At 38.0% G+C, this 26,291-nt stretch overlaps 3 protein-coding genes across 7 annotated transcripts; 2 read left to right on the top strand and 1 right to left on the bottom strand.

Annotated features, from left to right (window-relative positions):
• Positions 1-2,224: 2,224 nt before the first annotated feature.
• Positions 2,225-16,898, top strand: tppp (tubulin polymerization promoting protein). Of its 4 annotated transcripts, none has more exons than XM_028470024.1 (6): positions 2,225-2,449; positions 4,106-4,201; positions 8,468-8,548; positions 9,431-9,766; positions 14,654-14,807; positions 14,894-16,898. In XM_028470024.1, exons 3-6 carry the CDS (start codon positions 8,535-8,537, stop codon positions 15,080-15,082), a joined length of 693 nt encoding a protein of 230 aa, XP_028325825.1. In that variant the 5' UTR covers positions 2,225-2,449; positions 4,106-4,201; positions 8,468-8,534; the 3' UTR covers positions 15,083-16,898. The 4 variants fall into 4 exon arrangements, with proteins under 4 accessions (XP_028325825.1, XP_028325824.1, XP_028325823.1 ...); XM_028470023.1 differs by having other exon boundaries at positions 4,100-4,201; XM_028470022.1 differs by lacking the exon at positions 4,106-4,201.
• Positions 16,845-24,621, bottom strand: cep72 (centrosomal protein 72). 2 transcript variants are annotated; one of them, XM_028470019.1, is made up of 13 exons: positions 24,569-24,621; positions 22,803-22,927; positions 21,678-21,805; positions 20,936-21,128; positions 20,760-20,868; positions 19,157-19,293; positions 18,660-18,836; positions 18,380-18,558; positions 18,201-18,294; positions 17,930-18,108; positions 17,714-17,840; positions 17,520-17,623; positions 16,845-17,405 (listed from the first exon to the last, which is right to left on the bottom strand). In XM_028470019.1, the coding sequence occupies exons 2-12, from the start codon at positions 22,876-22,878 to the stop codon at positions 17,541-17,543; spliced, it is 1,482 nt and encodes a 493-aa protein (XP_028325820.1). In that variant the 5' UTR covers positions 22,879-22,927; positions 24,569-24,621; the 3' UTR covers positions 16,845-17,405; positions 17,520-17,540. The 2 variants fall into 2 exon arrangements, with proteins under 2 accessions (XP_028325820.1, XP_028325819.1); XM_028470018.1 differs by lacking the exon at positions 24,569-24,621 and having other exon boundaries at positions 22,803-23,079.
• Positions 23,111-26,251, top strand: LOC114477607 (uncharacterized). Its single transcript, XM_028470025.1, has 2 exons — positions 23,111-23,416; positions 24,612-26,251. The coding sequence occupies exons 1-2, from the start codon at positions 23,303-23,305 to the stop codon at positions 25,143-25,145; spliced, it is 648 nt and encodes a 215-aa protein (XP_028325826.1). The 5' UTR covers positions 23,111-23,302; the 3' UTR covers positions 25,146-26,251.
• The last annotated feature ends 40 nt before the right edge of the window (positions 26,252-26,291 follow it).

Raw genomic sequence — 26,291 nt, 5'->3', positions numbered from 1 at the left:
TGAGGCTTCTTTTTTTTTTTTTTTTTAAATATGTCAGTATTATTTTTTAAGCCATCTGTACATTTTAGAGGTAACTATGATGGAATCTATGTATTTGCTAAATTACATTTTATTTATAGCCTCTATCCTCAGTATTTATTTTCATTGCAACAAAAGTTATTGTTGCTCAGTCACATTTAGCTCTCGATTTTCACATTTTGTAGTCTGGTAAATTCCAAAAATAAATGAAGCCAGTTTCTTAGATAAACTATTATGGAGCAATGTATACAAAAATGCATCCGATTGATGTAAAGAAAGGGTTGTAACTAAAAATGTGAAAGAAAATTCCTAATTTCTCAAAGTCAGTCACTAATAAATGCTTTCAATTCCAAGCTTCCATTGTTTGACTGGTTTTGATGTTTGCCTCAAATGTTGAGTGTCTATGGGATAAGTAACACCAAACCCTTAAACAAATAAGGGAGGAGATGTTTTTTTTTTTCTTTTCTGAGTTGATGCCTGTATTCTCAAGCTCATAACAGACAAAGGTAGTATTAGTATGTATGGACATGGACTTCTGTTGTCAAATACAAACTAATATAAGAAAATTGCATTTAATACGCTAAGTGATTTCAGTCCTAATCCTTTTATCAAGGATTGAAGTTTTTATTGTTATTTTACAAATGAGAACAGTTGTGCCTCAGAGACAGCAGCATACTAGCTAATATGAATAATTAAATAAATACAAATAATAAGTAGATGTGTAGTAAAAAAACAAGGTAGAAGACACACACAGGACGACGAGGTGATGAGGATGTGTAGCATCATCAGATTTTAGGCTTATTGTTCATCAGTCATATCTATGTATATATATTTTGTCACGTGATGGGCTAGATCAGTGGTTTTCAACCATTTCAGCCCGCGACCCCAAAATAAAGGTGCCAGAGTCTGGGGAGCCCCACTGTATCTGGCACAAACATTGAAGAACAGTCATGTGGAGGCAGGGCCATCTATAAGGGGGGGGGGGATAAAGGGGGAGAGCTTTTTAGGACCCATCCATAAAGTCAGCAAAATGATGGTCCATTGTTCTATGAATCTATGACAACCACATTTATTTATTTTTCTGAATAATATCCACTGTTATCCAGGAAGTTTATTATTGTAGTCATCTTAAAGATGTAAATCCTTGTTTTAATCAGAAATGTGTTAAAAGTGAGCAAAAATGGTGGAAAAAGTGGTGAAATGGGTTTTTAAAAACCACAGAAATTGATTAAAAGTTGCAAATTAGAGTGGGCAAAAACGCACAGAAAAAGTGTTACCAAAAAAAAAAAAACCACAAAACAAAAGGTTCAAAGCATCGATATTGGCAGAAGTGGGGTTGGTGTAATGAAATTTAAAAAGTAGAAACAATTAGTTTAAATTGGCAAATAATGCACTTGACCAATCATGAATGTGGTTAAATTGGCCAAAATAAGCATGAAATATGGTGAAAAGAGGTTAAAGGTGACAATAATGGGTCTGCATTAGAGGGGAAAAGTGGTTGAAAGTGGACAAAAAAAAAAAAATTGCTAAAAGGCATCAAAATGTAATGGAGAAGTGGCAGAAAAAGACATTAAAAGGAGCAAAAAATCCGGCAAGAAAAAGTTATGAAAGTAGGTTAAAATAGGGAAAGTTTGGTATAGTTGCAGAAAAACGGTTAAAAAAAAAAGGAAAACGTGCTGAAATTGTAAATCTTAGTTTCTTGAAGTCCTCTGGTGACCCCAAGGTTGAGAACCTCTGGGCTAGATCACCCCTCGCTTTTACACACGCAACCACAGAGAGGCGCTGTTGAGGCAGTGTGAGTCAGACAATTATGTCATCCTGTGATTGCACCTCCACTCTGTTATTCTGTTATTACGCGTTAGCCTTAGTGCTGAACGCTTCCCTCCATGTCTCCTCATACAAACACACGTACACTGCGATGTCTTCTGAGCCATCAGAGAGAAAGGTTACATAATCTCAACTCATGCTGAGACACAATGATTGTGTAACACAGTAGTACACTGGACATTACAGACGCAATATCAAATTAATGGAGCTTTTTTGTTTTTTAGGATGTGCGTCATTGGATAGTATCACTCACATTTAACATGTTTGTTTGAAATAAGCCTATGTTTTCACACATCTATCGCTTTGTTGTGCAGAGGATGCTTATAGAGCTCAGGCTGTTTATTTGTTTGTGAAGCCATCAGAGCGCACAGCGCGCGCGGAGAGGCAGCAGCCAATCAGCGTCTCCGCCTGGTTTCCCTTCAGCATCTCCGAGAAGCTTCCATCAGTAGACCTGAGCACAGGCAGGCAGCAGGACACAGGCTGTGCACAGTTATTATTATTATTATTATTATTATTAGTTATGCTAATCTGACTTCACCACCAAGATCAAGGATCGGGTCCTCGAAGGATTACATCTAATTTTACACTGAGCACTTCTGCAGCAGTAAGCTTTACATGTTGCATCATTTACCTGTGTGTGTGTGTGTGTGTGTGTGTGTGTGTGTGTGTGTGTGTGTGTGTGTGTGTGTGTGTGTGTGTGTGTGTGTGTGTGTGTGTGTGTGTGTGTGATTCCTGTGTGGGTTTTTTTTGCACGCAACTGTCTATTTGTACACGCTTTTGCAATGTTGCATAGCATTTTTAATGTGCACATTAGAGTTGGGGCTGCACGTCTCACCTCTATTTGGCTTTTTACATATTTCTCCTTTCTACATCTTTTGCATCGGAGCTGACAATAACAAACAGATCACGTGCAACGTGTGAATATGACATTTGCAAGTGTATGTGACACATTTTGTCGTTAAAAAGATTCTGGTTGAACCTGCAGCTGCAGACATGTTCTGTCATATAAACATGAGCCTTTTCTGCTCTGTTTGTCTTTGGTTTCACTTTAAGTCAGGGAGGAGGAAGCTTCAACGATGAGCACCAGGATTGGCTGAAAAAAGATGACTGACAGGACTTTAGACCTATGGTTGCACCCTTAATGTTAACGCTGTCATGCTATGTGTTGGTAGTTATATAATTTAGGGTAAAAACAAGATTTGTCCACATTCATTAGGTTCCTAATAATTCTTCAAGAATTTTCATTTGGTCATTTCTTACCTCTAAACCACCTGTGTTAAACATAAGGCCTGGGGGCTAAATCCGGCCACATAGATCATCCAATGTGGCCCGCAATAGAAAGTCAAAATTACAGAGACAACATGAATCATTGTGTGATTTACTATCTAATTCAGTTATAGATATCTCAGCCCCTCCAAATACACACATTCAATAAAAATTCACAATATTTCACATGCTCAAATCACATGACCGCACTCTTTTTTTTTTTTTTTTTTTATCAAAAATTGTGGAAATAACTCTAATTTTTTTTTCAAAATCCTGCAACTTACCTCAAATTATTCCACACAAATGTCCTTAAGTTAAATAGAAATTGCTCACAAAATCAAGTAAATTTAAGTGAAGACCCTGCAGGGACTGTAATCTGTCACTTATTGTTTGGATTTTGTCAGTGTCTTACATATTTTATATATCATTAAGACACATTAATGTGGAAATTACTCATTTTCTAGCCTTAAAATTGGTGACCCTCTTGAGATCAAACTGGTTCATCTTTCCCCCCTAAACAAAAACGAGTTTAAAAGAATTCCAACGCCATATTGTCTCTATAGTTTGAATTGCCAGTGCCAGTGAAAAAAAAAAAATACAGATTGCACTCTGTGTTCTGACACTTCACCTCAGAATATAATTTTTTTTAAATTTTGCCTTTACCCAAATTCATGTCAGGGGGAAAAACAGTCGCACATTATTATTATTATTTGTATTATTTAAATCCAAGAGAGATTTACATTTAATGGTGTCTTTGCTGCAATTCATTAGTCAACTCTATTAATCAAACTTGGCTGGCATTTCCATGACATTAAAAAGACATTAAAATAGGTTACAATAGTATTCTAAGTTAATTAAAAGGACAGCAGCAGCATTATAGAGAGACATCCTCTGTCCCTCACATTGATCTATTCCTTTCAACTGTAGCTTGTCTTACATAAATACTGTATATTTTGCTCCCAATGCCTGGTTAATATTTTTTCTATAGCACAAGGCTCGCCAAGATTCTTGACTCACAGAGCAGTTAAAGTGTTCAGAGAGGCGAGGGCTGACAGGGACAGCGTGGTGGTGACCTCACACCCAGGCTGTGGTGAGCTGATGTCATTCCCTCTCTGTGTAAATAATGTGGGAGTAGGGAGGGTGGGGGGTGGGGGGTGTGGGGGTGTTGGTCTGAAGCAGGGAAATTGTTACGGGGTTGCATTTAAACGATAAGCAGTGAATAAAGTAGTCAGTTTTATAATAGAGCAATGGAGTAGCAGCGATGCACTTGTTTGAACCCTATTAAATGTGGAAAGAAGTCTAAATTTTTTCCACAAATCTTGCAATTTCTCACAAACAATTCTACAAAATTCCTCTAAATTACACAAAAATTGGTGACAAAATCAAGAATTTTTTTCAGCGAAGATCCGGCAGGAACTGGTAATAAAAACTAGGGCACAATTGATGTTAAAATTATTCTTTTTCCTCCCTCCTAAAATCTGAATTGAGATCAAACTGGTCCATATTTGGTCCCTGAACTAAAATGAGTCTGACACCTAATAATAAAATAATAATAATAATAGATCGATTTTATATAACACCTTTTTTGGGACTCAAAGTCGCTTTACAGAATACAGAAAAATAAAGAAATAAAGAAATAACAATAAAAGCAAAATATAGCTACTAACCCTCTAAATGTATTTTTGCTTTAACTGGTTTAGACAAAAGGAATTGGATCAAGCTATGTGTTGAGTCATTTAGGGAAGGTCATTGTAGTGATGAAGATGGTAATAAATGATGGCCTACATTTATAAATGACAGACTCGGTTAAATATCAGAGCATCTGCCTGAAAAATACTGCTGAACTAGTTTGAAAACAGATGGTTTCATCATCACCATGCCCACTCACCAAGATGGTACGATGGATGAGTGGGTCAACGTTAACATCCTTAACTCCCTCTTTTCTCGCTCACATCACTCAGATACCAGTGCCACTAATTTGTCAGATAAACATCATCTGAAAGCAAACAGGAAGTTTTTTTTTTTTTTTTTTGCTGTTTCAGACTGCATCTCTTTGGCCTGACAATGAAGAGAACCTTCTGGTCATAGCGGTGTATTCTTACTATGAATAGATGTGGTTCAAAATAGGTCAATTTATTGTGGAAGCTCTCATCTGCGTCGCGTATTGCCAGGAGGCGAGTGTATGTAAGCATGCTGTCATCCAGTCACAGATTTGTCTCTGGAGATGTACCCTAAACCAAATGGCTCCTCGTGTTTTATGTGGCAGAATGGGGCAGAGCAAAAAAAAAGCTGTTTATTTTTAGTAACATATGGCGCAAAACATTGATTAGAATTAGCCAAATTTACTCCAGAATGACCCACCCAGTTTTAATGCTTTAAACACAAATGACACTGATATAGAGGGCACATAAATCTCCTACAAGTAACTCGAAATGTAAGGGTTTATTTTATTTATTTATTAGAAAAAAATTAATTGAGCTTTAGCTTATACAGGACTGAACAAGTGAAATTAGATGACGAAACACTTGCTCATGATCATTAGCATACCATGTAAAAAGAAGTTTAATAGTGTAAAGCGCTTAACTTACATTGTTGACAGTTATTTTGAATAAATACACAATTACTAATCATCATAATGCAATGAAATGCAAGACAGAGGCAGTTTTTGAGCTTCAACAGAAAAAAAAAACAAGGCCTGATCTAAATTGTTCTATTTTAATTGATTCAGGTCAAAACAAAGAATATTTATAAACCCTCATATGTCTTTACTCTTTCTTGTAGCCTTTGTCTATTTCACATAATAAAAATTGGATACATATATTTAGTGTAAATATGTCAACATCATTAGAAATAAGAAAGCGTACCCTATGGGTCAAAATCCAACAAGGTGTAAATGATAATTAAATAAGTTAAATGATTCCCACTGAGAAGCAGTGGGCAGCCAGAGAGTAGCGCCCAGGGAGTAGTTACAATCAGTTCCATTTTTAGTAGCCGTTATATTGCCTCGTATCGTTTTTGACATGATTTGGCGTGTTTATGACCCGATGCGACGCAGTGAATTATCATCTTGAATGTACTATTCCTGTAATAAGTATACGAGAGGATGACAAGCTGGAGCTGGCAGATCTTGATTAATGGTGCCTTGATGCTGGAGTTGGTGGTTCCTGATCGATGGTTCGCAGCTCAACTAGTCTGGGACACTCGGATGGAATGATCATTGGTTCGCGGCTCAACTAGTCTGGGACACTCGGATGGAATGATCATTGGTTCGCGGCTCAACTAGTCTGGGACACTCGGATGGACTATCCTTCTATTCTATCCTGTTTGCTCTTCTGTTCACTAACCCCAACCAGTCGAAGCAGACGGCTGCCACCTCTGAACCGAGTTCCCGCTGGAGATTTCTTCCTATAAAATAGAGGGAGTTTTTTCTTCCCACTGTCGCTAAATGCTTGTTCATGTGGATCTTGTTGGGTTCTTTTTCTTACTATGGACTTTATATTTTGTTAAGCGCACTGAGATGACTTTGTTGTACTTTGTGCTATATAAATAAAGTTGAGTTAAAAATCAAACACAGGTTTTGCCCCAGCATCTGCAGTTTATTGTCGCTTTTAGGCTTCTGTAGAGCTTCATGGAAGATGAAACGTCTGTTTATGTTTTTAGGTTTAGACACAGACAGGAAATGTGGTTTAGACAAGCTTAGATGCAGCTTAGACAGGTATGACTCAAAACAGGATAAAAACAAAACGAAAAACAAGAAAAACAAGGAACTGTGCAAAAACACAATACTTTAAATTATTGCAAATCTTCTTCACAGCGGGATAATAATGCCAGTCTGCACTCCAGGACTTTTCAAATACATACATGTTCAGTGCGGGGCCGGTTTTTAAAACAAAAAACTTGAGCTGGACCGAATATTTTCACATTCATATTTCTCACTTTTATAATGCATCACATGCTTAGCCAGGCATTGGTTAAAGCTTTTGAGTCCTGGTGTGTTCTATTGGTACCTATGAAAAGCTTCTGCAACTGCCATAAGTAGGCTATATCTTGATTATCTTGGCCTGAATGCTGGATGACAAATGACTAAAGAACCCACTGCCATCAATGGTGTTGCCCTGCGATGTCACCGTGTGTGTGTGTGTGTGTGTGTATTTGAGGGGAAAACTGGGCATGGGTCAGACAGAGAAGCCTCTCGTCTTGGACAATGGGTTCCCAGTGTCTATAGCTCTGAATGCTATTATTTATACACATACACATCCTAAGAATTCACAACATGATTATAATGGCTTAATCCACTTGCTTGACAACTTGAAAACTCGAATTGTTGTACACATTCAAGCATCTACTGTACTGACTGAGGGATGTCACATGTGGGATTGTTGCCACCAGCTTTTTGTTGAGGTGAAACCTCGTGTTTGCTGCCACTAGGGGGGTGGGTGGGTGGAAGGACCTTACAGGGAGCTGCTGAGACTTTGTCAGATTGAGCAGAAGGTTCGCTTCACAGGGCTGATCATCTCCGTCTGGCCTGCATCGTGTATTGTAAACAGTCCTGCAGGTATTTAATACATAGTGTTTTCAGGGAATTAGGATGTATGCACTTTCTATAAGGATGCTGAGTTGAGTATGGGAGCAGCTGAGAGGTGAGCAGAAAACAATTGATGCTTTAAAAACAAACTGCTCTTTGAAATATAACATTTCTATGGGTTTGACATGAATGAATAATGTGTGATATTTTTGCATTTATGCATTGAACCAATATGAAATGAATTTACTGTACTGGTGAGACACTAACATGCTTCCTGTCATGTTGTGATTAAACCTGTTTTTATTACACTGGTGTAGGGCTGGGCGATATGGACCAAAACTTATATCTCAATATTTTTTCTGAAAATGGCAATATACGATATACATTTTGATAATTTTATTTCAAATAAAGTCTTACCAGAAGGACAATTCTGGGTTAAATTTCCTGAGGCAAAATGCCACACAGGAACATTTATGAAAAAACACATTATGCACAATATGTTCCACTTTTGGCTTTTTCCCTGTAACGGACAGCACATGTGAGTGAGTTCTATAGTGTGGCTTGTTTAGAGGAAGGTCTGTGTGCTTTTCTGAGAACCAGTGACTCCTAAAACGAGTATTTTGATACAAAATAAACTATAGAAAAAATATATATACTGTATATCGATATAGGCAATATTGTAATTTTCTATTACACCAAAATAGAAAACTCAATATATTTCCTAGCTCTGGATTATCAGTGATTTTTTTTTGCCCTCTTTCTTTATTACGCATTCACGTATATATTTACACACTTTTCCTCCAGTGACTTTCATTCTTGCTTCTTTTACAGCAAAGAAAGAAAACATACGTCAGCAAATTCAAGCACTGCAAAAAGGGAGCTGAACTCCTGCACAAGCATGGCAGACCAGAAGTGAGTTCATTACTGGATCTATCCTTTCAAATGTCTTCAAATGTGTAGCACAGATTTATTTGTAATGTTCAGGCTGGCGCCAGATTCTTCAGAGGCAGCAGGAGCACAGACACAGACCTCTTGATTCTGAAAATAGAGGTTCTTCAAAAAAAAGTCAAAAATCAAGAGGAACAGTGTGTTCGTTCAAAGTCATTTTTCTCTGTAGAGACTCAACTTCATTTCTGGTTTTAAGATGGTGAGAAGATTAAATACAGGAGATGAGCTTATTTTAATACTAAAAAAGATCTGATCCTTTTTTATATTAACATATATTACTCAACAATTTGGAATTGGACATTTAAAAGAGGATTATGATACGGCATAGAAAACATGCCTTTATTCGATAAACAGGTCAAATGAATAATAATCGCACTAGAATCCACTGTAATCACACAACATCTCTTTAAATGTTAAAGTAATACAATAGAAAATAATTCAAATATTAATAAACAGATCATTTACAAATTAAAGACAAATGTTTGTTCTAAAAATATTTAATTAAGATTCAAAGTGCTTTCTTGGGCCCTGCAGGTGGTGAGCTTGGTCATCAAAAATGATGAGGATCTTTGTCATGGCAGGAAAAATGTAAATCAAAAACAGTGCCAGGATGACAAACTGGTGACATCATTACACATTGATGCATATGATGACTGATGTGATCTGATAGACACGCATCTGCAGCTCATGTTGCTGAGGAACTTAATGCTGCTTCTGATAGGAAAGTGTCAGAACACACAGTATACAGTATTAATTAAGGGGAAAGATTGCTGAGTATTAGGAAGTCATATTGATCTTTATATAACTCTGATGATCATCAATTTTCTCTGTTATTTTGCACTTCAGAGACAACATAAATGACTTCAAAGTCCAGATGGCCAAACACCCAAACATGAGCACCGCCCCCTTACGACCCCATAGTGAACAATCCAAGGACCGGGCATCCAAAAGGCTTTCCACTGAGTCCAATGGGACCAGCGATGGGGGAGTGGGGTCCTCCACACCGGTGGAGTTAACTGCTTTGGAGGAGTCTTTTCGACGCTTTGCCATCCATGGTGACACTCGGGCCACTGGCAAAGAGATGCATGGCAAGAATTGGTCCAAGCTGTGTAAGGACTGCCACGTGATCGATGGAAAGAACATCACCCTCACTGATGTGGACATCGTCTTCACCAAAGTCAAGTAAGAAATGGACACACCAGTAGATCACAATGGGTTCTATTCAATGTGCTGGCTTAAGAAACTTCCAGTATTGATCTGTAAATATGTATTTTCTTTTACTGCAGTCATCCTTTAAATGCTGTTAATGGTGCAAACCGTACTGTTGTAACTTTTAAATGTGCTATTATACATTAAAGTATATTAGGATGGGCTACAGGACACTAGCTTGTAGCTCCCTTAGTCCTTTCATATGTTGAAACACAACTTGCTGTTCATGAAACCACATTAGCTTTAGCATGCTTAGCATCTCATTCCACCCACTCACATTATTTTACTCCCACCTCCAGAAAATACAATGCATTCTGAATAAATGTAGTCTTTAATAGAGCTAGTCTAAAATGTATTACTGCATGAAAATGTTAACTAATTCCATCATACTCTTTGTCATCATGCGTGTTTGTCTTTATTTAGCTCATTTTTGGTCAAAAAAACATTGTAGATAAAAACAATAATTATTAAATCATGATGGATCACATTAAAACTCTATGTCCTTTACTAGTAGTGAAGGAGATTCCTATTTTCAATCAAAATGACGATTAACAAGAGCGCAAACCTCCACCAGGCGTCGTATATCCTCTTTGCCAGATATCTGGATCAGTGATCCTGATCATCGTACCATGATCATTTACACTTTAAAGAAATGTCTATCCCCATTAATAACAATACAGTAGGTCCAAATGTATGGGCAACCCCATTTTTTTTAAAAATTGCGATGAAATATGCAATCTGTATTCGATCTGGATGAAACTTGGTTGGGTAATGGAGGAACCAACCCAACATAAGGGAGTCAAATTTAATAAAGATTGGCAAATTATGAACCGAGATATGAATTTTTTAAATTTGGTCAATGATGAGAATTAAGAATTTTTGATCCAGAATCAGTTCATTCATCAGGATCACCTCCTAAATGTATTGGAATCTTCCAAGGCGTAAGGTCAATCTTTGGTTAAATTTAGTCAAAATCCATTGAGTACTTTTGACATGATCTTTCCAACAGACTAACAAACAAATAAATAAACGCCAGTGAAAATATTTCCTCCTTGGTGGAGGTAATGACAGAGTTGAGGCATCTGTTTTATTTCTCTTTGTTATTAATGTCTTAATGTAGTGTTTTAAACAGTCATTTCTCTAACATTAGTATAAGCTGTGTGACGCTGTCTATCAGAAACAGCTGCTGGAGCAAAAGTCCAGGATGACTCATCTTTTATTACCTCAGGCTGGACTGAGTCATTCTTTACTGCCTGGCACAATAATAAGCAATGACTTCAACGGTGTTTGACCACTAGAGAACTTTTCATCCATCCGCACAGCTTTGCAAACGGTTACTAAACAGTCGGTAAAGCTACTGTGGTAAAACACCACTAATTGCACTGTATTGTTGTTGATCATTGTTGCTAGAGCACTGTGAGGCACATCCAGCAGTTTGTCTCTTGTTATTAATGTATAAACAGAAGGTTAACAGTCTGAGGTTGTGTTTTTTTGTTTTTTTTTTTGAGAATTCATCACTTTGCATAGCAGCTTTGTGATTTTGCTTCTACTTGCTGAATAAAATGAATAAGGATTATTCTGCTAGAAAGCATCAGAATCGTGGAGTATGGCTGGAAGCCATTCATCAGTGTCCCACTGAAGAAGCAGAGGCCATGAAAAAGGTCTGCCTGCATTAAATTAGAGGAATTTCCATTTTCTGCTTTCTCACTAATTTGTTTACAGGATCCTATAAACAATCACAATTTTTTCCTGTTTGAATTTTGTCTGTATTACATCAGTGATCAGTCTTCTACCAACATCATCATTAAAGAAAATACAAACTGGATTTTGCAGTTGACCAACAGTTAAAACTGCAAGACAGACACTTCGAATTACACATTTTTACCAAGTTTAATTTAGCATGAATGGTATAAAATTGTAGTTCTTCACCATCATTTTTCTGCAGTCCAAAATGCCTAAAAAGCCCCACTTATAAAATTCTCACTCTACTGCTATCGGCGCACGGGTATTATATACTAGTTAATAGATGCAAAAGCTATGTTTTACATCATGTTTGGAAGTTGTAGATACATTAAAATATTGAAACTCACTGTCTGAGAAAATCTCATTCTTTAAGATCATGTTGGTCACATCTTTTAAAGATACGATATATTAAATTGTCATCTGACTGGTATCGTGACAAAACAATGCTCTATGTTGTGTTTTTCCATCTCTGGAAAATGTTTAAAACTACTGACTCTCACAGAAAGCTATAAAGTGGTCTTAGTCTTTCTGTGCCAGCTTCTGTCAAATTGTGTAATTTTTTCCTTCTGCAAATACCTGTTCATTAGGTTACCTGAAATAACTGCTAAATGTGTATATGACTGAGATTGTTAGGAATGATAGCTATGGTGATCTTTCACTGCTTGGCACTTGTGCCAATTGTTCTTACAAGAAAAAAAAAGATTATCTTTGAGTTTTAAAAATAGGAATGTTAAAGCTGGTCTTGGGCAAAAATGAAAAACATTCTTGTATTGTTGCCTGGAGCTGTCCCATTATTACTATGTGTGACATACTCTCATTTAAATAAAGCAACAGAATGAATGACAAACTGAGTTACAAATTTTTGGGACAGAAATAAGCGTGCATGTTGTTAGCCTTAATAAATCCATGTTCAGCTCCAGCTGTAGATTTGAGCCTTCAACTTTCATTAGGGAATTCAAAGGTGTTTCCTTGTTTTTCTAGACTCTCTCTCCTCTGTGTCGTTCCCTGCACAGTTGGCATGGTGATGGCTGTTTACATTTACAAGCATGTTTCTCTTGGTGAAGTCTGAAGAGGAAGCACAGGCTGTGTGACTAGTTTAAATCGTCCTTTGAACAAATATTATAAAACACAATGGCATCACCACTATTTTCTTTAGAAAATTTGTACCGTGCAGTTTTATGTGTGGGTTTCTAGGTTCTTATATTCTAGCACGCATTTTAATGCTAGTTTGATTGTGTTCATTAAAGAGATGGTATGTAAAAATGGAGAGAAAGATGTGTTACACTGTACACAGAAAAAGCCACAGAATAAAAGGGACAGTGGCAGCACTGGGGGAGGGGTTACGTACATGTAGTTTCTGACTGCAGGCACCGCTGAGAGGAACTGCCATGCCACGAGTTGCACCACCACGCATTTAATCAGCATCAAAGCTCTTTGTCTACACACGAAACATAACATGCTAATGAGCACGGGTTAATGTCTGTACAGCTGAATTTATTTGTGGTTATGTGTGCCTGTTTGGAGCTTTATGCATCTATGAGCTACAAACTTGGGCATTTATAAACAATCTAATGTTTACATGACATTCAATGACGGTTTTGTATTTAAGGCTTCCTCGTCAGTGAATGTGATCATTAGATTTAAACAGATCCTGTGCTGTATAGTTGTATTATGTGACCAAACTACAGGTTTTATTTCCTCTTAACACTGCTAAGGCTTAAATTCTCTATTTGCCGTTTCTTCCTTTATTATCTTAACCTATGTTATTCTTTTGGTCCATAAGTGAAGGCAGTGTTATCTCCTTTGGCGTGGGACGGCCGCTGAAAGTGGAGCTTTCCCCCCTTGACAATACACAGCATAGCTTTGAAGTGTTCCACTCTGATGGGTTTCCCAAACAAAAGCCATCACTGAAAAAAATATATTAATAATGAACCAAAACATCTCTGTTTACCAGCTTGTTGCTATGGCAGCAGGTTGCCTTTGGAGACTGCAGAACTTTTACAGGCTGTTGTTTGGGCAATTTATCGCCACGGCAATGGCTGTTTGTATTTGTGTTACCATGCACTTTTTACGTGGAGGGGAAACAGGCAAAGGGCCAGTTAAACAATAAGACCTCCTTCACATGGAGAATGATTGATGATGATGACGATCTGTTGTACAAGATTTTCAGTTCCCACCACCAGTTTGAGCTCAAAAATGAGAAGCTTGCTGACAATGTTTCAGGTACCTACAGCACATTCAGCAGGTTTACAGAGAGAGTCCAGGTCACACTGAGCTGAAATCTAACACACCGTGGGTTGGAGCACAATATGATGGACGATGTGAGGAGACTGTCACAAATACACTCGACAGCTGTGTGTGGTGTTGCTCAGACGGGAAGCCGTGATCCAAACAGTGAAGTTTTTTTTTTTACTGTTTACATCATCTCCATGCTTCAAGGGATGGACCAAGGCTTTGGGAAAACTCCCTTTACAATAAACAACAGTAAATCTACATTGTCAGCATGAATAAGATGTTATGAAGGCTGTCATTAAGTGTCATTCACTAAATTATGACACCTTTGGAGCTATGTTGGCATTTTCTGGGTTAGGTAAAGGGATCTAGTGGGGTTAGGTATGGTTAGGGTTATGGTAACAAACAACACTTCATGACAGCCTTCATGACACCTTATTCATGCTAATGACAGGTGTCATATCATAATTCAATCCAATTCAACTTTATTTATATAGCGCAAAATACAACAAAGTCATCTCAAAGCGGTGAAGAAAATATGAAGTCCATAGTAAGAAAAAGAACCCAACAAGATCCACATGAACAAGCATTTAGCGACAGTGGGAAGAAAAAACTCTTTTTTATAGGAAGAAATCTCCAGCGGAACCAGGTTCAGAGGTGGCAGCCATCCGCTTTGACTGGTTGAGGTCAGTGAACAGAAGAGCAAACAGGATAGGATAGTTCAGCCGAGTGCTCCAGACTAGCTGAGCCGCGAACCATAATAATGTCAGCGTTATGTATAAAACTTCAAGTAAAGTGTTAACAAATATAATTTATGTTGAAAGTTTGTAGATTCCTCAAGTGGGCTTTAAGATTGGACATTGACAAGTTTCTTCTATATTTCAGGAAGAAATCCTGTCGCACCATCACATATGATGAGTTTAAGGTTGCACTCGGGGAGCTGGCCAGGAAGAAATACAAAGAGAAGAGTGGAGAGGACGCTGAGACCGAGGTCTTCAAGCTCATTGAGGGGAAGGCACCTGTCATTGCTGGAGTCACGGTAAGACTTGTCGGTGAGATTCACCAGATTTCTCACTCTGCTTGACCAGAGGATCTCTGCTAAAACTCAAAATGTCTTCCTGGCAGAGAGCCGTGGCTTCCCCGACTGTCAGCCGTCTCACAGACACCACCAAGTTCACAGGCTCGCACAAGGAGCGCTTTGACGACACGGGGCGTGGAAAGGGAAAGGCGGGACGAGTGGACCTTGTTGATACTTCTGGATACGTATCGGGATACAAACATCGAGGGTCATATGAAAAGAAGGTGAATAAGTAGACTGCAGGCACACCCCATGTGAGGGTGAAGAAAAGGAAGGAAATAAACATTTGATCAACTACTAGGATGATTTTCTATTAAAAGAGTATTCAAAGTAGAAACACAATAGGATTTCATATATTTTCCCCACCCATCTATATTGTCTGTGTGTGTATGTGTGTGAGAGAGAGAAATGTCCTTTTGAGTTCCTCTCTTTGTGTGAGAACTGGAAAAATGTTTACATGTTTTTTTACAATGTCATCACCAGCTGGTACATTCCTGTTTGAATAGCAAGATACTGCCAAACACTGAGGAGGAGAACAAATGAAACTGCTTTACTATGAAATGAATATTCAGGTTTTCCTGTAAAGTAAGGGCCTTACAATATTTATCAAGCACAATGATCAAGTTGCCAAGAAAAACAAAAGTGGGACAACAGTGTATTGAATTACTCACGTTGCACATTTAAAGAAAATTTCGAGTTTTCCCACGTTTTGAAGAGGGAAACCCATTTTGGTTTGTTTTGCAGCTTTGGAGATATTTGGCATTAATTTTCTAACTTAGCTTTGATGTGTTCTATTTTCTTCACTGAAACTTCCTTTTTTTCTGCCATCTACACTTGTCAACTGCTGAGTATCTACTGTCTGTGTTATTTCTCAACCTGAATTTGAATTATTTGCCTTCAGCTCAGAATAAGAAAAAAAGGAAACCATTTGTCTGCGTTTTTTAAAGTGATTTGCAAAATTTACATTGATGTCATTTTTGTGACTTATTTCAAATGCAGCAAATCCCCCATGCTGTAGAAAAGGTGATACACCTGCTATAATTTTTTTGGACTTTTTTTTCCTCCTGTTTGTTCTCGGCTGTATCTAAAATGTCTTACAAACTTTAACTGAGGTGAAATCAGCTGTAAAAGGGAAGCTCTGCACGGTAGATGAGCACAGTTGTACAAGATTGTATTTTTAATGTTTTGCATATATTTCCTCATCAGATTTATATATATACTGTAGTTCTAATATATTTGTGGTAAGATTGTGTATATTCTAAAACGTTTTCTCCCCTAAGGCTTAATTTAAGACACTGACTTCCTGTTCTTTTGTCTGTTTTGCCTGTATCGCTGTACTTTGTGCATGTTCTGTATACTGCTTTTGATTCAGAAGCATTTCGATGACATATCGTATCAGAACTGCTTCGTGGGAACACTGCTGGACTGACTTCAATATTTTCTTGCTTAAAAAAAATACGAAGTCATGACACTGTGGGATCGTGATGAAATCTTGTGTTGCTTTCAAACAATATATATTGACTAGTGCATGTACAAAGTCAGTTATCCTCTAATATACAGTACCTGTCTGCTGAGTACATTTTCAGTGTGGTACCGTCATCAAATGCACTATTTTACAATACACAAAAAATAATGTTAAGTCTTAACATTTCTTGACCTACTTTGTCAGACAATTGGGTAAATTCAAACCAGTGGTATTATACTTTTGTAGAATTTATTTTACAAAAAAAAAAAAGTTTTTTGTGTGTCACTACCTGTAGTCTGATTACAAAGTATGCATCAAGGGAAAAAGTAGCGGCTCTGTGTGTTAGTTTACGCCTGCTGCAGCAGCTTATGATCTGTTTCCTGTGCTTAATGCCAAATAGTGTGCACCTTTAATGTGGACGAGCAATGTCGTTTTCAAATAACTCTTAATGTATTATTGTGACCCAATGCATGCCGTGTGTTCCTGATTTGCTCTAAAAGGCTCTTTGTTGTCCATCCATGATTTGTGGTGAATTATTGACCATAAACAAGTGAAAATAAAACTCAATTTTAATTTTCTGTTTAAAAGGTGTTGGCTTTATATTCTTCACAGTAATCTTAAATCATTTAATCTCACTACAAGCCAATGGCCTGAAATGGTTCAAATAAAAAAGATACATTGAGTTTGTGTTGCATCCAGTGAGTCTCTGACCTGGTCTACCCCCCATCCCTGAGGCAGAGGTATAAATAAAGTGGCAGTGCAGCTGGAATCTGGATGCATTCATTTCACTGCAGTGTATAAAGCAGATGAAGACATAACTGACCTGGAAAAAAATAAATAAAAACAGCCTAGACAGACACAATGAACTACAACATATACTTCCAACAAAACATTTTTTCCTATGAAATTCATTGTCCCTTATGAATTGTTAGTGAATTTTTACAACTATTACTTTCTCATCTTACCAGATGAAATCAACAACAAAAAACACATTTTTCAGCACTCAGCTATCAATCAAATATAGGAGACAATCATGTTGAAGGGTGAAATATTTCCTCATTCTAAGCAGACACTCATTGGTTATCACCAGAGACCTGCAGCAGATACACAAAGACATAAAGAAATTAGTGTTACACCTGACTGCATTAATGCACCCAAACAACATTTGTCCACCAATCAATAGCTAAATGATGAGTTTTCTCTCTCACCTGTGGCAGCATGTCTGACCACTACCTGACGTCTTCTGCCTCTAGAACTTTGCACTTCAAACCTTGAATCTCTTTCCTCAGCTCTTCCACTTCTCTCTGAGCCTCTGATGATGATTCAAAAACACATTTTAGGGGGACAGAACAGTCATTTGTAAACCTGCATGTAACCCACTCCCACTGGCTTTTGAACAAACCTCTGATTTGAGCCGAGGGGGAACTTATCATCAACGACCTGAGGGACTGTCGCTCTAAGTCGATGAGCTGCTTCTGCAGGGCCACATTCTCCTCTAGGACAGCTTGCAGCTGCTTGTTTAGTTCGCCCTGTGTTTGAACGCACATGACGCATACGTGTCAACACCTTGACTTCTTCTTGGACCTCGCTGCAGTTTTCCAGTGTTGAATAAACTCACGACTGCTTGGCGAGCGTCTTCAAGCTGAGCACTCAGGTTACCAACTTCAGTTTTGTGCTCTACCTCTTGTGATGCCGCTCGAGAACTTAAAACCTCCACTTCCTGTCTTAAGGTCTTGACCTCTGCCTCCCGACTGGTAATGTCACTCTCCATCATTGAAAGGATCTGGACTGCCTGAGCTGTTTTCAAATAATAGAAAGGACCACATAGCTTTCGTGTTCTCTGGCTCCTGTAATCAGATAACACTTCCCAAATGTTTTCTTAAACTCACAGAGGAAGTTGTTGTTATGAGGCCACAATTGCTCTCCCGTCCAGTGTTTGTCAACGAGGTCGAGGAGCATCTCCAGAGGCTTCCTATAACCACCCTGGAAAAATGCCAGTAGTAGAAATATTCTGTGTTAATATGACAACAGCATACCAAGGAAATAAACATTTAGGATGAAAGCTCACTCTTCTTTTTCTTTCAGCTTGTTGTGGCAGGCTTGAACTCTGCTCCGTCTTGTTAAAGCTGGAGTACGTCAGTCTTGGTGGGTGTAAGATGGAATTTGACGGGTCAGATAGAATTACATTAGGGTTTCGAGGACTGGGAGGTCTAATATTGATTAATGAACTATGATGCAGGCTTTGATCTGGAAAAATGAAGTTAAAAAAAAAAAGGTTCAGGGAAAGTTCAAATTATATAAAAGGCCAAAATGAAATGGAAAAACTACTAAATAAATGCATGGCTGACCAGGATTTGGAGTAAAGTATCCCCTGGCAGCTCGTCTGCTGTGTTTTAGGGAGCCTGGAACAGGAGGGTGATTCTCTACGTGGGGACCAAAGGACACTTTGGGTCTATCTGCCACTTTCAATGATGAGGTAGAACTTTTTCTCTTGGTGTTCTGTTTCATGTGAAAGCCTTTGAACTCTGTTAAGATGCACATTACAAATAAATACAAAACCTGTTCATAACATTGAAAACAGCTTTTGTCTCCCCCTTGTGGTGATTCTGCGGAAAGGAAAATGATGCCTTTGCCAGGATCAGCTTGCAGCTTATGGACACTTTACTTTTTGTGCTTCTTTTAAATAAATACATACATTTACAGTCATAACCCACTGATGTTCACACATACATGACTAATCTTTTTGAAAATGTGCAGTAACCTGGAGAGACAAATTCTATAGATTTAAAATTTTAAATGTAAAATACATATACACAAATATACAGATATCTAAACAACCGCTTACCTTTGGCTTCTGTGTGAACAGAGTTGCTGAAGTTTCCGAGATGGTCTGCAGGGTTTGTCTCCACAAAGTTTAGAACAGCATCATTGCTGTCAGTCGTGGCTAAGCGGGCAGCTAATCCCAGCATTTGATCAGTTTTCCTAAACACCAAAGGAAACAAAGCCATACATAAATAAAAAAAACCAAAATAAACTATTTAAATAAAGCGGGCATATCTATTTTTTTTAATTATGCTGAGCAATAGCAACATTGATTGATTGTTTATTCCGAGTTCATTGTGCATTACATATACACATTACTCTTTTCAAACTAACATACTTTCATACATTCTCAATTAATTGTGCTAGTTAGGACAAGCCTAATCTTAGAATATGTACTGCCGCAATCTTTCATCTAAAATAGAAGATTTAGATTAACCTTAGCCACCCATTTATACGTGGAATTTGAATTTTTTCGATCAATTGGAGCAAATTTTTCAAAGTTACTCTAGTTTCCTCTCACAGTTTAAGAACATGCGTGTTTGGTTCATTGGAGTCGACAGATATTAGTAATGATTGTAGTGTCTGTACTGCAGTGATGTGCCGTGAGCACTAGGGTTGGGTAGGCGGGCGTTGCAAATCGAGACCACCAATGTCAACACAGATGGCAATTTCATATGTTTCAGTTGGCAAGTGTTAATAATTCAATCAATTCAATTCAACTTTCTTTGTATAGCGCAATTTCCAACAAAGTCATCTCAATGCGCTTATCAAAATATAAAATTCATAATAAGAAAGAAAAAACCCAACAAGATCCACATAAACAAGCAATTAGCCATCTAACAAAATCAACATCATAAAACACCATTAAAGAAATACAAACAATTATTTAATATAGCCTCCATACTCTCCCAACAAGATATATCTCATGACACGACAGTGCATCCATTGTTTGTGTTGGAAACACAGAAACACTGAGAAAATAACAACAACTTGGAACAGCCTCAGTGAGGAGCATCCAGAAAGCCAGTTCTTCCTTTTGTTCCATTCACTGTAGAAAATACAAACAATTTTCTGACCTTACCTTTGCTGAAGGTCTGGTAGCTCAGGTGTCGGTCTCCCATCTTTTAAAAGCTGTCATTTACGCTCTATCAATTCACTAATGCACTCTGAAGGTACGTATAGCATTTAGCATAGCACGGTTACGTCCAAAGGCAGCGTAGAGAGCTTCCTTTTTACGTTAATGGTTTTCATCTTGGGGAACTGACTGTGCATGCGCAGACACATAAAAAACACGCTATGGGAACAGAGTCAGAGCAGCAATGTGCTTTTGGGAAAGGGTGTGGCCTCCTCCTGCCTTACAGCGCAGTGAGACTGTGAAGCGTCTCTTCCGTACCAGGAAATAGCGATGTTTAGTCATTTGGGCTATGAAAAGCACAAAATGCTGACACTTTCAAACTTATAGGTACTGTAGGCTATCGGAAATGGAAAAATAAATCATTTATAATTATATTATAATTAAAACAAATAATCAGAATATCAATTCACTCTTGGGTAGGCACTGCCTACCCTGACTGCACGGCACTGCTGTACTGTGATATACAGGCCACCTGCTTAATTTCACACACCTATGGCTTTCAGATGGAATTGGTGGAGATTTCTTCTTTGAGTAAAACATGTCAGAAGAGAACTGCATTAGGCTGGCTTTGCGCTCTGTGTCTCTGACTGAGCAGTTATCTGAAAAGTAAAGAAAGTAATGCTTAAACATGACTCACGTGGAACGTATTTTAAAGCAACATCTTACCCAGCTTGCGCAGGTTGGGCATGGCGTGAATCAGACACGGGCGGTAATGTGGGAAACTTTTGGTCAAAGGGTTGAGTCTCAGATCCAGTTCTTTGAGCGCCGACAGCCCAAAAAGCACTTTGACTTCTTCAAGGGAAGGAATCAAGTTATGGTAGAGGGTCAAATGCTCCAGCCTTTTTAGGTGTTGCAAACCCTGGATAGAAAATAATCAAATAATTAATCATTTAAAAGTGATTTTCAGCCCAAAATAGATAGCGGGGCCCATATATTTCCATTACTTTGGTATATTCAGTGTATGTCGACATTGACACCCCAGGATAATTGATTGTATAAAATTGTACAGTATGTACACAATAAGCACTAGAAGTACAATACAACAACCACTTTATGAATCATTTTTAAAATATTAGCTGCTTTTTGAATGCAATAATTACTTAGTCAAAAGTCCAGATCTTTGAAAGAAATTCCTCAGATTTACTTTACACTTACTGTCCACATAAATATGGGTAGTGATATGCAGAAGGGCTCTTGAGTATTCTGGTTTCCTCACATTAAACGTATAAATCCAAGTTATCAAAGTTTCTAAAAAGAACTTAGATGTTAATGTCAATGAGCCTGTGATGTGGAATAGGGTCCCACAAATCCTAGCATTCATGTTTCTCAATGGGATATACTTGAGATTCCCCACCCCAAACTCAAACTAAAACATCAAGCTGTGTGGTGACAGTAACATGGTGTATACCTCAATAGAGATGAGTGCATTGTAGGAGAGGTCTAGTGACCTAAGACGGACAAAGTTGTTCAAAGCGGATCCCAGATGTGCGATCCTCTGCTCGCTGGTTCCCGGCAGGCTCAGACTGCGAACATCACCTGTTAACGTCACAAACGGATCAGTCAAGCAGGCTGGAATGGGTGTAGAAAAGTGTCTTTTTTTACATTTTTTAATTTTATTTTTAATTTTGTTTATTTGACAGGGACAATGTATGTACATTCATCAACATTACAGTAAATGTACCAGAGTTAGCAAAATGGTTATTTTTCGTCTGCTGTCCCTGAACATAAAAGTAATTCATTAAAAAAAATTCCATCAACATTAGTACAATAAAAAAATCACATTCTAAAATGACATAATAACATTCATAAAACTTTTAATTCACCTTCTTAAAAATGTATGTCAGTTTCATTAAATTGTCCAATACATACTTTATATATAAATAAAAAATAAAATGTAAGATAACTCTTGATTGTCAGGGCTGATTACCCTTAGCTGGGTGTTAAATAAATTACATGTGGGAGGGTCCCTAATATTTACAGGTAATAGGTTATATCAGGTGTGACAGATGTCATAGATTTTCGTAGATTGATTTTTGACCAATATATCAATAATCGCAGTATCGTCATATCGTGAGACAATCGTTATCGTGAGCTTTGTATCGCGTATCGTGAGGTACCCAGAGGTTCCCACCCCTATGTTGTATTGATGGCTTATAACATAAACATCTATTGTTTACTGGTCTTTGTACAAGTGAATTGTTTAATTTTGGCCACCTATGGGTGTCTTTCAAGCGGTTCAACATAACTGAAATTTAAAGCGTGATTTGAAACTTAATGTTGATATAAAATGTTTGGGAAATGCTCATTTCTTTCTATCCAAATCACAACAGCCGTTGCTATAAGCAGATGTGACTGAAGTCAGTCAGTCAGTTTGAATGATGACCAGATGAAGCAGAACACTACAACCATCGATGCTCGAGCCTGACTCGGTCACCACTGCGACCATTGTTCTCAACAACCACCACTTTCTACCACAATGTTTGCAACTATGCTATATATGTCGTCTAATCAAACAAACAGGAGAAAGGGTTACCAAGGCACGGGTGTGTCAGCTGAAGTCTGTCGCGTATCCACTGCTCCGTGAGTGTTGTCAAACACTCCGCCGCCATAGTATTCGAACCTCTGCTGCGTTCAGGTACTCTCTGGAAAGTAGAAAATCTGAAATACAAGTCAACTGCTCCGTATTTCTGGCGTGGAGACAAATTCATCAGATTATCAAATTAGAGATTAAAAAGCAATTTATACGTTATACATTTTTGATTTGAGTAACCCAAAGTTGTTGTTTTTGCAGTAAAGAAATATGTTTTTTTGCAGAGTATCTAGGGGCGTGTCATTTTACGCGCATGCGTAGTAGTGGATTCCGCGAGGTCACATGTCAAAACAAACACGCAGACAAACCCTGTTTAAAGTTTGGACCGTGTCTCCTCTAATGTCACCGTTTGTCACGGACTGTCAAAGATATTTTTAGAGTTGCGATGGTAATGAAGAAGCTAGCGCTGCAGCACAGATGCTAACACTTGCTTGTTGTTGTTAATGTGCTGTTTCCAGGGCAGATTAATGGCGTCCTGTGTGGTTGACTGGGTCAATGTATTTGTTTCCATCAGTTTGTCTACAACAGCGCTGCATTCCTCCTATAAACTCTTTAAGGTCGGTATGAGAGTTCTGCTGTTTTACTTACAGGGAACGGGCTATTGTCAATAAGCTGCTCTTTACCGTGTCGTTGACGTTTAATTCGCGTTCCTACTTTTACATTAATATTACGTGAATAAAAGTGAATTTGCAGACTGTTTCGCTATTTTAACATTTTAAACACTTCTCGTTTATTGATAGAAAACGTATACATTTCAACCCCAGTCCCTGTTGCAGTTCTCACAATCATTTTTATTTAAGCAACATTATTGTTTATTTTTATTTTTTTTTGGCTTGACAATTATGGAACTCAAATGTATTTTACAATTTTTTTAAATTGTAGCCATACATGTCAATTAACTTTCGTTCCATCTTGAATACATGAATAAAGTGGGATGAAACAAACTCGGCTGTTTACGTTCCCATTTTCACCACGAATGCATCTCCTCAATAAGTTAAAAAGCCCAATTTTAAATGATTTATTTTAGGGATGCCTTGTAATGGCTGTGGCTACGGGTACGTTAAACGTATCCGTAGACTGTCACTCTATGGATACGCAGCGCCCCTCATTGGGCAGTTTAGGTCACGTGATAGGTGTACCACGTGACTTAAAGTTCCGCCATTTGTATTTTAGCTCATATTTATTTTTAGCTACCCCACCAACCCTTTTATTTTACCCCTAACCCGAACTGTAACTCTATCCCAAACCCTAAAATGTTTATTTTTGTCGGAAATACATTTTTAAAGGTGGAATTTGATGTGTTAAATATGTTGAATTGAAAAAAAAAAAAATAATAATAATAATTGTCAAATGTGGGACTCGACCCACTTTAGCGAAACCCACATTAGCAGTGAGTGCGGCACGTTAGACCACTCGACTGTATCTATAGTTCCGGGGGCTATGGCTATGTTTAACGTACCTCCAGACACTTTCTTTCATAATACTTTTAATAAATGTCATTCTTAATCTTTTAAGGAAAACTAGAACTAATTTATGTATAAGAATTCACAAACTGTAGCCCCATATACAAGGAAATGTCTATTATACTTAAATGGGGTACATAATATTGTTGTAAATATACACAAGTGAACCCTGTTACTTACAGAATGATAAAACATAATAGGGCTATTTATCTTGTGAATCTATCAAATTTAAAGCAGTTTTCTCACTAGGTGATGTTGCTGCTGCCTCTGTTGTCATCTCTCTGTGCAGGAACATCGCGCTCCATCAGTCGGTCTCTTCATGCTCGGCCTCTCTGCAGCACTCTGCGTCTTTGATTCGTCCAGCTCTAACTCCCTGCAGAGAGAAGCAGAGTGGGCTGCCAAAGTGTTGGCTCCAGCGTTGGTCTCCTTTGACTTCCTCTGGCTCAGCAAAGACCCCAGCACAGCATTTATTCTGCTGTCAGGCTCCTGTCTGCTGATCGGACTCACTGATTGGCTCTCCTCAGACTCTCTGACAGTCATGACTCGCTGCCTTGGTCTGTCGTCCCTCTCCTGCTGCCTCACTGTTTGCCTTTTTGCCGGGAACGCTTTGGGAGCTGTTGGCGGCGTGGCCCTGACTCTCCCGTTACTTATGACTCCCAGTGTTGGAGTGAACGTTTCAACACCAATCATTTCTCCCACGGCTGCAGATGGACTGTTAAAGTGTCTGTTGAATGGAACGCTGTCACTGGGCTGCTGGGCCTCCAGACTCGCTCTGAGCAGGTTCCTGCAGGACGTCACTGAACATTGTCACATAAGCCTTTAATTAGCTTTGCTTGAATATCACAGTTTGATCAAAAAGTTACCTGCCACATCTATTTCTAGGGACAGGTGCATCGCTTATCAAGGTATCCAGCCAACATATGGCAGTGTGCAGGTGTTTGACTTCATAAAGTTTGATTAATCATCTTGGAAAGTTCACATCTGATCATCCAGCACTTCTCTCAGTTGTCCGTACTGGAATCTAAAACTGACTAAAGTCTTTTTTTAAGCACTTTCTCAAGATTTTCCCTGTTCGTTAGATCACGGGTTCTTAACTGGTCTCACCCATATTTTGCCCAGGTCATTAAATTGCAACCAGAATCAAATCAACCACATTTAGTTATTCAAAAATAGCTGTTGTTTTTAAAACATAAATCTATATATTTTCCTGTGCAACATGCAGTTCACAGTATGCCTGTCAAAAGAAAAAAGTTTCTTTCAAAATAAAAGACAAGTCCAACCTGAGAGACATTCAGTATTTATTTATTTTTGACCAGCTGTCTGCGACGTACTTTTGGGTCCTGAACCACCAGTTGAGAATCTCTGCATTAGATCAATTAATAGATATTACAAAACATCTATCAGAGCATACTCAATTCTTTTAGCACTGAAACACAATGAAAGTGTAATTTTAGACTTTTGAGTGTCGTAACATAATAATAATAATAATAAAACAATAACCCACTACAATAATAAGGAGGGCAACAACAGCAAGAAATGGATGATCTTATATGGACAGCATTACTTTTCACTGCTGGTGTCGGATATATTCAAGAGCACATGATGTTTTTATGTTAATGTTAATGGTGAAATTACAAACAATGGCAATACTTCTCAATCTTAATCCCAGGAGGAGTTGATTAAGCTGAAACACATTTTTCTGATAACGATTTTAATGTTGGCAAATCCAGCTGCCTCTGAGTCAAACATCTGCATCACTCAACCTATACAGGTACCTGACTATATGGTCTATCTTCAAATGTAGTAGTGTTATTGCACATTACATAACATTTTGTTTTTAATTAACCAAAACCCAAACTAAGCTAAACATTTCAAACACTTTATTTTAACTGTCCCTTACAGTAAATGCTTTAATTTTCAGGCCTGTGAAGCAGCTGTGTGACTGGAATTTTTCTCCAGGTGATCTCTG

This window comes from Gouania willdenowi, chromosome 16, assembly GCF_900634775.1.
Source record: "Gouania willdenowi chromosome 16, fGouWil2.1, whole genome shotgun sequence".
NCBI lineage: Eukaryota > Metazoa > Chordata > Actinopteri > Blenniiformes > Gobiesocidae > Gouania > Gouania willdenowi.
This window is presented reverse-complemented; position numbering and strand designations above follow the sequence as displayed.

Excerpts from the sequence above, each read along its gene's own strand:
- tppp (XM_028470021.1), top strand. Across the intron at positions 9,767-14,653 it reads ATCGTCTTCACCAAAGTCAA|GAAGAAATCCTGTCGCACCA; the intron begins GTAAGAAATGGA and ends TCTATATTTCAG. Across the intron at positions 14,808-14,893 it reads CTGTCATTGCTGGAGTCACG|AGAGCCGTGGCTTCCCCGAC; the intron begins GTAAGACTTGTC and ends TCTTCCTGGCAG.
- LOC114477607 (XM_028470025.1), top strand. The coding sequence starts at position 23,303 with ATGTGCTGTTTCCAGGGCAGATTAATGGCGTCCTGTGTGGTTGACTGG. Across the intron at positions 23,417-24,611 it reads CCTCCTATAAACTCTTTAAG|GAACATCGCGCTCCATCAGT; the intron begins GTCGGTATGAGA and ends CTCTCTGTGCAG.
- cep72 (XM_028470018.1), bottom strand. The coding sequence starts at position 22,977 with ATGAATTTGTCTCCACGCCAGAAATACGGAGCAGTTGACTTGTATTTC. Across the intron at positions 19,294-20,759 it reads ATTCCATCTGAAAGCCATAG|GAAAACTGATCAAATGCTGG; the intron begins GTGTGTGAAATT and ends TTTGGTGTTTAG. Across the intron at positions 18,295-18,379 it reads AAGCTGAAAGAAAAAGAAGA|GGTGGTTATAGGAAGCCTCT; the intron begins GTGAGCTTTCAT and ends GCATTTTTCCAG.